This window comes from Equus caballus, chromosome 21, assembly GCF_041296265.1.
Source record: "Equus caballus isolate H_3958 breed thoroughbred chromosome 21, TB-T2T, whole genome shotgun sequence".
NCBI lineage: Eukaryota > Metazoa > Chordata > Mammalia > Perissodactyla > Equidae > Equus > Equus caballus.
In genome coordinates this window covers 38,181,204-38,193,501 of record NC_091704.1, presented here as the reverse complement: position 1 = coordinate 38,193,501, position 12,298 = coordinate 38,181,204, and the positions used below count along the sequence as shown (strand labels likewise).

General features: G+C 41.9%; 1 protein-coding gene across 2 annotated transcripts in view; it reads left to right on the top strand.

Moving 5' to 3' along the window:
* Nucleotides 1-12,298, top strand: part of NIM1K (NIM1 serine/threonine protein kinase) — a 56,852-nt gene that overhangs the window by 29,330 nt on the left and 15,224 nt on the right. The window contains exons 1-2 of one of the 2 annotated variants that reach the window (XM_023625688.2): nt 3,429-3,632; nt 10,596-11,631. In XM_023625688.2, coding sequence (XP_023481456.1) covers nt 11,340-11,631 — 292 coding nt within the window. In that variant the 5' untranslated portion in view covers nt 3,429-3,632; nt 10,596-11,339. Of the gene's footprint in view, nt 1-3,428; nt 3,633-10,595; nt 11,632-12,298 lie in introns of those variants that run through there. The other variant, XM_001498429.5, reaches the window with a different exon arrangement.

The window sequence follows — 12,298 nt, the reverse complement described above, 5'->3', positions numbered from 1 at the left end:
CAGATTAAAAATATTACTTGAAAAGTATAGATGGCATTGTTTTGTTGAAATTAATTTCTTACTCATAAGTAAATATAGTACTTTTCAAAACAATGACATATTTGTTTGTATCACCTTAGTTTCTTTCATATGACCGTCCTCAATAACTATTTGTGAATTTGCTTTGTATGAAGGTATAAATAATTTGAAATATTTTGAGATATAAGTCTGAAGTCTCTGCAATTGTTATTCTACCTTTAACCCACGCACTTTCTTCTTATCTAGCTATCCTTTTTTTTTGAGGAAGATTAGCCCTGAGCTAACTGCTGCCAATCCTCCTCTTTGCTGAGGAAGACTGGCCCTGAGCTAACAACCATGCCCATCTTCCTTCACTTTATATGTGAGATGCCTGCCACAGCATGGCTTGCCAAGTGGTGCCATGTCCGCACCCGGGATCCAAACCAGTGAACCCCGGGCTGCTGAAGTGGAAAGTGGGCACTTAACTGCTGCGCCACCTGGCTGGCCCCTATCCATTTTTAATTTTGAAGTAATTAGACATGTTATAAGACTTTCAAACAATATAGAAACATCTGAGGTATGAAATGAAACAAACTCATTGTGTAAACATTATAAGCATTGTATAATATTAGATTGTATAACTATTAGGTTGTTGTAACAAAAGTCAAAACAACAGTGGCCTTAAGAAGGTACAATCTTATTTCTCTCACATCGTAGTCTACACATAGGCAATCCAGGGCTCACGGTGACCCTGCAGTGATGGGGACCCTGATTCCTCCTCTCTTGTGGCCCTGCTATTCATGGCTTCTATCTTGGTCTAAGATGGTTTTTTCCATTTACACCACCATGTCTATATTCCAACCAGCAAGAAGAAGGACAGAAAGAAGGGGAGGAGAGCATGTTGCTTTCCTTTTAAGGGCACAACTTTGAAGCTGCATTCATCACTTTTGCTCACAGCCAGTGACTAGAACTCAGACCCGTGGCCAAACCTAACTAGAGGGGAGACTGGAAGCACATCAGTTGGATAGCAGTGTGCTTATCTAAAACTTCCGTGTTATAGAATAGTGGTTTTCAAATCCGGCCATACAACAGAATCACCTGGGAAACTTAAAAACAAACAGACAAGGGGCTAGTCCGGTGGCATAGTGGTATAGTGGTTAAGTTCACGTGCTCTGCTTCCATGGCCCGGGGTTTACAGGTTCGGGATCCCAGGCTCCGACCTACCCGCCACCCATCAAGCCATGATGAGGTCGTGTCCCACATACAAAAGAGAGGAAGATGGGCACGGATGTTAGCTCAGGGGCAATCTTCCTCACCAAAAAACAACAAAAAAAGAAAGGCAAATATTTCTTCTCATTTCCAGTGCCTTGAAAAACAAATAAACAGACAGACAAAAAAGCATGACCTCTCCCAAGACAAATTAAATCAGAATCTCTGGGGGCAAGGCCTGGATTTCTGCATTTTAAAATAGCTCCGTGGTGATTTTAATGCAGGTCTAGGCTGAAAACCGCTGCTAAAGAAGAAAGAAGGAACAGACTGCGGGAGGGTAACTAAGCCTCACCATATACCCCCTTTCACTGCTCCCAGTTCTGACCCACCCACTCCCCACCCTAGTTGTCATCCACTAGTTCAATGTGTATTCTTCCAGACCTTTTTCTATGAATATGCAAATAAACACGTGGTCTTTCCCAACACCCACAGCCCAAGAGTGACTCCAGAATTCCTATATGGATGGGTCTTAGGATAGTCATATTACTAGAAAAGGCATGAGCCTCTGTGTTTGCATGGCACTTTACCTGAATTTAAGAAAATAGGAAGAATCTGCATTAAAGCATGGGAGAGTCTGAAGGAGAATTTGAGGTGGTGGGAGAGCTAAAGCCTACCAATGCCACCTCCTGCTTGAGTTCCTGCAAGCATCACATATTTGTCGACGAAAATAATCCATAACCAATCTATAAATGAAAATTTGGGTGAGTTTATTCTGAGCTTAAATTTTAGGATTATAACCCGGGAGAGTCTTTCCACAAAGGAACAGAGCACTCCAAAGAAGTGGGGGTATAAGGGTGGTTATATACCCTCAAAGAGGGTGTTTCACATATGATTGAAATGTCCCTCCCACAATAGTCACAAGATTGCCCTGTCGGCACAGCACTTGATGGACACAGCAGGTAGTGGTCTGCTATCTCGGTGGGCGTAGCAGGAGGCAAGTCTATTGTCTCAAGCTGGGCAGTCACAGGTGAGTGCAGCAATCAGTTTCTAGCCTAAAGAAAGATGCTTAATCCTTAAAGAGGCCAACGTTGGGACGGGGAGGGAAGTTGCACCTTTATCTCAAGGGCCTTTTGCTCTTGCCATAGGGAATCTCTAAAGCAGATATACAATGCATGCTCAACGGCCTTGGTCAGGCCCTTTTGGAAAGACAAGGTCAGGCCGAATTAGGTTTACACCAAATGGCTTCCTCATATATTCCAATATATCCTATTACTTGCCATTTTTATTTGTCATATTGAATCATTTCTCTCTTTCTTTCTTTCTTTCTTTTTTTTTTTTTTTTGAGGAAGATTAGCCCTGAGCTAACTACTGCCAGTCCTCCTCTTTTTTGCTGAGGAAGCCTGGCCCTGAGCTAACATCCGTGCCCATCTTCCTCTGCTTTACATGTGGGACACCTACCACAGCATGGCGTGCCAAGCGGTACCGTGACCGCACCTGGGATCCGAACCGGCAAATCCCGGGCCGCTGAGAAGCAGAACTTTCGAACTTAACCGCTGCGCCACTGGGCCGGCCCCTGAATCATTTCTCTTTTCCATTAGTTTGAAATGCCATCTCTAGTAACATATTAAATTTCCATATCTACAAAGATCTTTTTTTAAAAAAAATTCTCTATTCTGTTAGCTCAAATTGCTCTTGCACGCTGACCCTTCTTGCTTTTTTTGTCTTTAAGAACTCCTCTCCTGTCCCCTGCCAGCAGCCCTCACGTGCCTCCACCACTGGGTAAACATTTTAAGAATTCTCAGATGTGTTGCTTATATTGTGTGACGGGACCTTATCAGGTGTGAGAGGTTCTTAATCAAGGTTTCGAATCCACTTGAAGTGTTTATGATGATAAAAGTACGAGCTTTTTGTCTGTAACACTGTTTTCCTCTTCATGACCTCAGCCCTCCAGCCTCCTGCCATGAGACTCTTGAGTTCTGCTCAAATAGAAAAGGAGAACGTTTTTTTCCTAACACCCCCTAAGGCCATCACTCCGATATTCCCTCCTTCGTGGTGAACTCACTACGTTAGAGCTAGAGAAAGTTCAAGGCAGTGAAAGAGCAGTTTGTGCTTTGACTTGCAAATATTTTTAATCCCCTAAAAATAAACCAAGAGCTGCAAATAAGCAAGAGTGTTCCCACACTGTGTTTCCTAAATTAGTTATTTCTGAGGAGCTGAAGAATACATTTTGTTTTTCTGCTCGGGGCCACCTGCTTGTGATTCAATGCGTGATTCTGTTCTGTATCTTAATGCCATTTCTTATTTGTTTGGAGGCCGGCATACTCCCTCAGAGGTGATGGGAAGATTGTGTTTTGGAAATGAAGTATAAATGAGATTAAAAAATTTATGGAGAAGGGCCTGAGTTTCCGCCAGGTCTCCACTGGAACGTAAGTCCATTCTCTTCCTCATGTGTTTGAAACTCCTGGTTTCACGTGTGTAAGATTTCCTTACAGTCTCCACCCTGATGGAGCTGTCAAGACATCAAGGGCAACTTCCTGAATTTCAGTCGGCCTCAGTTTTGTTTTTTGTTTTAATCTGTGAAAAGAGAATGACAATACCTTACTTCACAGGGTTGTCATGTCATGTCATGTTATTCATTCATTCATTCATCAGGCACTGCTGTCTGTTGTAAAATGCCTAGCACTTTAAAATTACAAGTATTCTATTTTTGGATCTAGTAAATTTTAACAATCATTTTTTTAAATTGCATTATAGAAAATTTTAAACATATACAAAAATGGTGCAAAGAACATTAAAACCTCCATGTGCTCATTAAATTTAAATTCTCATCATTTCCACTTTTAAATTGCCACTCCTGATTATTTCGAAGCAAATTCCAGACATACTGCATCTAACAATTTTAAAGATTATTGTTTGATCTCATTTAAAACTTAAAATCCTTTTAATCACTTTAAACTGCATTTATAATTTATTTCATTTCCTTTTGAAGCACTTTGATTAACAAAAACTTCCAAAATACTAGTAATTCTTATAAATACGATGATTTAAGCATTTCAACAGGGTAAACTTTAAGTTCTCTTAAATATACTCCAATGCTATTTATGAACAATAAAATTTCAACTTAAAACCACAAGTTTAAATCAATTATTCAATTCTTCATTTTAAATTTGAATCACAAAACTATTTTGTTACTTTATTACGCCAAATTTTCTTCACATTACAAATACATAAAATACCAATTTCACACAGGCTCATCAAAACAAAAATAGTAATACTATGGGATTTGAGTCTCTTAAACATTTATGGTTTTTGGGGGGTTTTTTTGGGGAAGATTAGCCCTGAGCTAACTACTGCCAATCTTCCTCTTTTTGTTGAGGAAGACTGGCCCTGAGCTAACATCCATGCCCATCTTCCTCTATTTTATACATGGGACGCCTACCACAGCATAGCTTTTGCCAAGCAGTGCCATGTCCAAACCCGGGATCTGAACCAGCGAACCCCGGGGCTGCCAAGAAGCAGAAAGTGCACATTTAACTGCTGAGCCACTGGACCGGCCCAACATTTCTGTTTTCAATGCTAAATCTTCCCAAGGTCAAAAGATATTTAATCACTAAGAAACTATTAAGTCATCCTGGACCTCACAGAAGTGGGTGCTCCCACCCAGTTGGCTACATTTGTAGATTAAACTCAACTGATTTGTTTTCTGTTTCATTCTGTAGTGGATTGTTTTCATAATCTTCCTTTTGACATATTTATTTGACAGTTAATATTTAATTGACAGTTAATTGAGTATTTTATAACTTTGTCTAACTCTGAGGTCAGAGTTTTAAGAAAAATACCAGTGACAAAAAGGTATTCTGTGAGGATGAATTAGATGGTTAAATAAACTTGGAGAACACTTAATTAAATAGACAAACAGATTTTGGTGAGGGGTGTGTGTGTGTGTTTTAAATATCTCAAGACCGTAAGGTACTAATGCAAAAATCTAAGAGGGGTGTAGTAGGCGCCATTCCCGGATGTATTGGACTATGGACCTATGGACGCCCTCCCCTTGTTCTGATGTTCCTCTAAAACCTAGAGCAGAATCTTCAGATTGGCAACCTGAAGGCCACATTTGACCTGACAGTTCAGTTTCACTTGACCACAATATTTTAAAATATTTAATCCACCATTGGAAAATGGAGAGAGTTCACCAAAAATTTCTTGATTTCCAATTGCTTTTAAATTAAAAGACCTGGCAAGAGTAAGCCTCCATCCCAGCGTGGCTACCCTGGCTGGAGCCAAGCGTGGGCTGCCTAGTTTGGCATGGTTGCTGTGCTAAACCCCACAGAACACCTGCATGGCCCTCCTCAGCACTGAGTCTGTGACCTTGATGGTCAAGGGAACCTCAAGGGTGGTAGAACTCAGTGTGGGAAGGCCGTCAGACTGAGTGGACTGACCACAGATGGTGAGGGTAAATAGGGGAATGCGGGAGACCGGGCCAAGTGGCCGGGAAAGCAGCCTGTGAGGTCAAGCAGGGCAAGAGGTGGTGTCAAGGAGCAGCACAGTTCATCACCAGGGCACAGCCAGTTCACATGAATTTTCCATTTGCTTCAAAATTCCCCAGCCACCGCCCATGGGGATCTTGACATGTGTACTGAGAAATAAAGAGCTAAGGCCAAAAGCTAAGATGATGCACATGATTTTTAAATGGTAAAATAGATTTTCAAATGAAGCGTGTGAGCTAATGATCCCCTGAGGGTGCAGCATGCCTGAGGATTACAATGGGGCTGTCTTTGCATCCTGTTGCCACACAGAGAGAACACTTAGCCTGTCGTCTGAGCAAACCAGTGCCTGGCCTTGCTAACCAAGGAAGAGGTTGTGAGAGCCTCGTCCAAAGTTTTGTAATTTGAACTCAGGCAAAGAGAACAAAGGCAAGATGGTTTTCTTTGATATTATTTTCACAGTGGGTCACAAGTCAAGAAAATAAATTACCAAGTAAGCTTTGCTTTCTTTAATCTTATTTAATCCATGGCCATGCAGCAACAGTAAGAGAATAATTAAAGGGCCGTTCCGCCTCCTCCAGGGGCTTTGATCTATCATGACGTGACTCCATGTTTTTGTCTGGTTTTTAAACTCTCATTAACGTCCATAAAAATTGGTCAAAATCAAAGGGGCAAAAGGTAAAATGACAACAAATCTCACTTGCATCTAAGAAAAGAGGGGATTTCATCTGCAATTAGGTATATCATAATTTCCATTATTTGCTTATTTTTCAACATGATGTAGCTTGATGTTTTGGAACACTACCAAAAAGTAATCAAAATATAAACTATTTATAGCATCCCCACAACCTGCAATCAGGATTTCTGTTTCCAGACATCTAAGACAAGTCTTTAGAAAAACAAAAATCCTGTAAAATAAAAATGAGTATTCATATCCAAACAGGATTTATCATTCCTGTTAAATTTTTTTCTTCTACATTTTTATTCTATTGAAACATGTGAGAATCTGGAGTTTACCCTCATTCATTAGTACTTTTGAAATTGCTAAGATTTGTTGGCAATTCAAGTGCGATAGCATACGTATGTCTTACTTTATTGGGAATGTATTGTGACTCTGCAACTCTAATAATTAGATATTGGACTTCGTGAATGGATTGCCCAGTTATCTTGTCCTTTTTTTCTCTATTGTTTATCTCTTCTAGATTTTTTTTTAAACAATTCCTCAGTTGAATTCTTTAATTTCAGTTTCCAAGAGGGCTCTTTCTTATTCTTTCTTTCTGTCTCTTTTTTTTTTAGCATTTTGTTCTGGGTTTACGCATGCAGTAATTTTTTTGTCTCCTGCTTCCTGAACTGCTCTCTGTTTCCTGCAAATTCCTTTTGGTTGTCATTGTTTGGCTTGAATATGGTTTCTTTCTTTCATTGTGGAGCCTCTGCTCAGGTGCCTGGTGCTTCTTGCCTGGACGTTCATTCTAAGCAGAAGGCACTGAAATCTGACTGAAAGCTCCGTGCCTGTGAGTGAGCCTGGCACGTGGAGGATTGCACGGTGGGTGGTCAGGAAGCTTTTGTGCTGGAAATCCTCCACATGTCAGCTTCAGGAGGTCTTTGCTCTTGAAGTCCTGAATTTATCCAAAGGAGGAATGCCCTGCCTGGAAGATTATGTTTGTTTCCCTCCATTCTGGAAACTCAGAGTGCAGGAGTGCAGGGAGAAGAAGGGATCAGGGTTTCCCATAACCCAGAGTCTGACCTAATCGGCTGTCCTGTGCCCTGCATTCCTGAGCTGGGCTGGGAGTGGCAGAGAGTAGCAACCTACCTGGCTTTGAGGAGGGAAAGGTCTGCACTCCACATTCAAAAATTCCCTTGTGTTTGGTCTGCTCCATTCCTCCAAACTTTGAGGTACTTTGTCTCTCATAGTTTGAAGTCTTTGGAGTGTTCAGAAAGCTGAATCTCACTGGCCTGCCCTTATGTGGGATTCAGGTTGCCGTTTTCTTCACAGTCCTTGCCAAGTCACTCACCACTCCTCAATTTGCTTTCTGTCTCCCCCAAAAATGTGTTGGCGTCTTGCATTTGCTGCTATCTCTTCTCTTATGCTCTTTGTCCTTGTGAGTTTATACCTTTTCCCCTCCTAGTCCTAGTGTGGATTTTTGGAAGGAAGGAGCGATACATGAAATTTATCAGTATTTAACCAGAGTCCCTAATTAGCTTTTGATTTTATTTATTTTTTTAAAATAGCAATTTAGATTTTATTCTTTTCCTTTTTCTCCCCAAAGCCCCCCGGTACATAGTTGTATATTCTTCGTTGTGGGTCCTTCTAGTTGTGGCATGTGGGACGCTGCCTCAGCGTAGTTTGATGAGCAGTGCCATGTCCGCACCCAGGATTCGAACCAACGAAACACTGGGCCGCCTGCAGCGGAGCGTGCGAACTTAACCACTAGGCCACAGGGCCAGCCCCTAAGCTTTTGATTTTAAGAGCAATCCATTAGATATTTGAGAATCTGGTGCAGCAATTTCTCTATATAATCAAAAATAAAGCAAACATTGCACACCAATTGTGTAAGGTGGCAACACATTATATGTTTTGGGGTTTTTAAGGCAAATATATGCATGTGGAAAAAAAATGCAGATCATATAAAAGGTTAAATAGTGAAAAGTACACCTTTCTCTCACTCCAATTCCGAGGCAAACAGTGCCCCTCGCCAGATGCCCTAACTATTGCCAGTTTCTTAGGCATTCCTTCCTCTTTTTCTTTTCCTTTTTCTTTCTTTCTTTTTTTTTTTTTGAGGAAGATTAGCCCTGAGCTAACTACTGCCAATCCTCCTCTTTTTGCTGAGGAAGCCCTGAGCTAACATCTTGCCCATCTGCCTCTACTTTAAACGTGGGATGCCTACCACAACATGGCTTTTTGCCAAGTGGTACCGTGTCCACACCGAACCGGCGAACCCTGGGCCACCGAGTAGCGGAACAAGTGAACTTAACGGCTGCGCCACCAGGCTGGCCCTCCTTCCTCTTTCTTATATATCTGATGTCACATCAGATGTGCTCCTCTGACCTCTTAACAGTATATTTGGATATTGTAACATTCATTTTCACAAGTGCATAGTAATCCATTATGTATATGTACTGTAATTTATTTAACCAGTCCCCTACTGATGGGCATTTGAACCATTTCTAGTTCTCTGCCTCAAAACAATGCAGCAGTGAATATGTATCTATCCATTTTTGTATTAGAAATAGATATATCTTTGTGAATGTGTATGTTAGACAAATTCGACAAGTGGAATTGCTGAGGCAAATCTGTACACTTGTCCTTTAACAGCTATAGTCAAAACTGCCCTCCAAATGACTGTACCAGTTTCTACCCTCGGTAACAATGAATGAGAGTTCCTGTTTCTCTAAACCCTCTCTCACTAGCGCATTATCAATTTTTTTTGTAGTTTCCACATACAATGTGTAAAAAATCGGATTATAGTGCAGTTTTGCTGTGTATGTCTTTGGCTGTGAGTGAGGAGCGTCTTTTTCTATATTACAGAGCCATTTATATTTTCTGTGAAACGTCCTCTCATGTTCTTTATCATTTTTCTCTCGGGTTGTTGGTATTTTTCATATCAGTTTGTAAAAATTCTTCCTTTATTTAGAAAATTAGCACTTCGTCTATCAGATATGTTGAAAAGCTTTCCCTACTATTTTATCATTTAATTTGCTTTGTTTGTTTATGATACTTTATGGCAAACAGAAAGTTATAATTTTACGTAGTCAAATTTAATGTTTTCTTTTATGGCTTTCCCTGAGATGATGAAAAAATGTCTGACTTTTTCTACTATTTTATGTTTTAATTTAGTTTACATTTACTTAGTTGATCTATTTGAAATTTATTTTGAGTAGGTGTACAGTAGGGGTTCAATTTTTCTTTCCAGTTGGCTTGCTTGACGTCCTGATAAGTCGGAATTCATCCTCAATACAAACCCACAGCAACATTTGCAAAGCTGTAAAAACGTCTTGATCTGAACTGAACAGACGATTAACTGTCTCCCTGGCCATTAGGGCAAGACAACTGGTTCAAGGCCATTGTGCAAGAAATTTAATTTTCAGATGTTGGTCTGTGATCCAGTCCGTGCTGAGGGAGAAAGGAGAGGAGCAGGACAGACGGATGAACCAAACGCAGTCCCCACCTTCACAGGGATGAGACATTTTGGAAAAGCACAGAGTGCTGTGGGGATTCAGAGAAGAAGTGATTATTTCTTACTGGAGGGTGCAGGAAAAAAGTCATGAAGACATTATGGCTGGGCGCTATTTCTTATCACTGAGGATGCCACAGACTTTACCCTCCAGTAACGTTACCCTCTCTTTCTGTACCCTCAAACTAAGCTGCTGGGCCTGGATACTGATCAGACTGGACACTTGATCAGAAATACCAAAATAAGCTTAGGAGAAAAATTAGCCTTTGTCACAGAATGACATAGAAAGAAGATGTGGGAGCAACCAGTATAGAAACAGCTGTACGAGAACACGCAGGGTAAGGAAACAGAACACGGTGTTATTTGAATCAATGTAAGAACTTTTGAAAACTGAAATCTTTATAATCATTACTATCATATTATTCAAAAAATCTGGCTTTAAAGCAACCCAAGGCAACATGCGTATTTTCCCAAACATCAAGAAATAGAAAGATTGTTTTGCTAGAAATATTTACAGGATGTGAGAGCTTTTCTAAAATGTAGATTGAGGAGTGTGAGTGTACATTTTCTTCTTACTAAATCATATATAAACAGGCATCTACGACTGAGATGAGTCATAACTTAAATTACATAATGCTTTTAGATGAATGCTTATAAAGCAGTTTCACGTTCATTGTAAATCCTGTACAGTACATTAGATGAGCTAATAAACTTTCTTACTGTCTGTGCTTAGGAATGACCCAGCACCTGCCCAATTTTTGAGACAGCTCACAGCTTAGAAGAAGGCTCATCTAAATAAAGGTCGGCTAAAGTGACATTGCAAGGATTTAATCCTTCTCTGACTTCCCATGTGACCAGAAGGCTGATTTGCAAGTTTCTGCTTTCCTGCAGTCCAGATTATTAGGTCTCTGGGGCCCTGCAATTTGACAGCAGGAGAAGTGCAAAATGAAGAAAGGCCGAGATGAGCACCAGCAGCAGGGACCTGGGGGCCTCCTTGGGGCTTTTACATACCAGAGAGAAAGATTCTCTGGCCATCAAAGGAAATAGCAAACCCGACCCTTTGTTCTGGGACACAGCCGCCTACCACGGAGCATCAGGCTGCACGGCCAGCCAGAGAGTTCCTGGAGCCTGCTCAGGGAAGTGGCTGTGGGAAATGCATGTGTGTCTGATTGTATAGTGGGAGCTGGGAAGTTCAACATGAAGGAAGCTGTGAAATGTCTCCAGTGAGGTGGGCAGCTTTTGGCTTGGCTCGGTTCACTCTGCTGGCCCCTTTGCCTCTGCCCTCCTCTGATTGAAGCCAAGAAGGGAGTTGCTCACCAAGGAGTCTTTGCCCAGCTCTGCAGGCCAGCTCTCACGGACACAGGGCTCTGGCAGTCCTTAACTCCTATCTCCCACCCACCAGCCTCTTCCGCTCCTCCCCAACCTGCCCTTGATCGGTGCCCCTTTGCTGAGATGGAGACGTGAGCCCGTGTGGACGATGACTGCAGTGTATGTGAATGGAGGCAGCCTGCTGAACCCCCATTATGCCAGATGGGATCGGCGGGAGAGCGTGGAGAGTGGCTGTCAGACAGAGTGCAGCAAGGAGGATGAGGAGGGACAGCCTCGCCAGCTGACACCCTTCGAGAAGATGACACAGGACATGTCCCAAGATGAGAAGGTGGTGAGAGAGATCACACTGGGGAAACGGATTGGCTTCTACCGAATCCGAGGGGAAATCGGAAGTGGGAACTTTTCCCAAGTCAAGCTCGGGATTCACTCCCTAACCAAAGGTAGGATCTGACCTCCCAAGGGTCATCCCCGTGGCATTGGGACCTAGTCTGGGGATGGTTTAGGAGTCAGGGGCCAAGGGAACAAGTGAGGAGACACTCTGAGCCCCTGCTAGGCACAAGCCCCGTGCCAGCTGCCATCCATTGTTATCCCGGCATTTCACAGTGACGGTGTGAGGTCAACATTTTCATTTTACAAATAGAGAAAGTAAGATCCAAAGAAGTTAAACGTGGTGTCAGCAGTTCCATCTGAGATGATTTTGACTCCAAAAACTCTCCCACTGTGCCATGTGGATGAACTCACTCAAACATTGAGGGGAATCTGTCCTCTCCAATTAGACCTTGGAAAGGTGAAGTGGAGTGTGGCTTGATTCCAAGGCAAATCCTTATTTATAACTTCTGCGTTTGTGTCATTAGCAATGGCATAGAATGGCACGGAAGACCTCCCCGATTGCCACTATCAGTGGACAGCAGTGTCCTGTTTCCCCTCCTTACCGGAGGCTGCTACTTCTGATATTTTTTTTTTAAAGATTGACCTTGAGCTAACATTGGTTGCCAATCTTTTTTTTTTTCCTTCTTCTCCCCAAAGCCACTGGCCCAGACCCCCTGTACATAATTGTATATTCTAGTTGTAGGTCTTTCTAGTTCTGGTACGTGGGAGGCCGTCTCA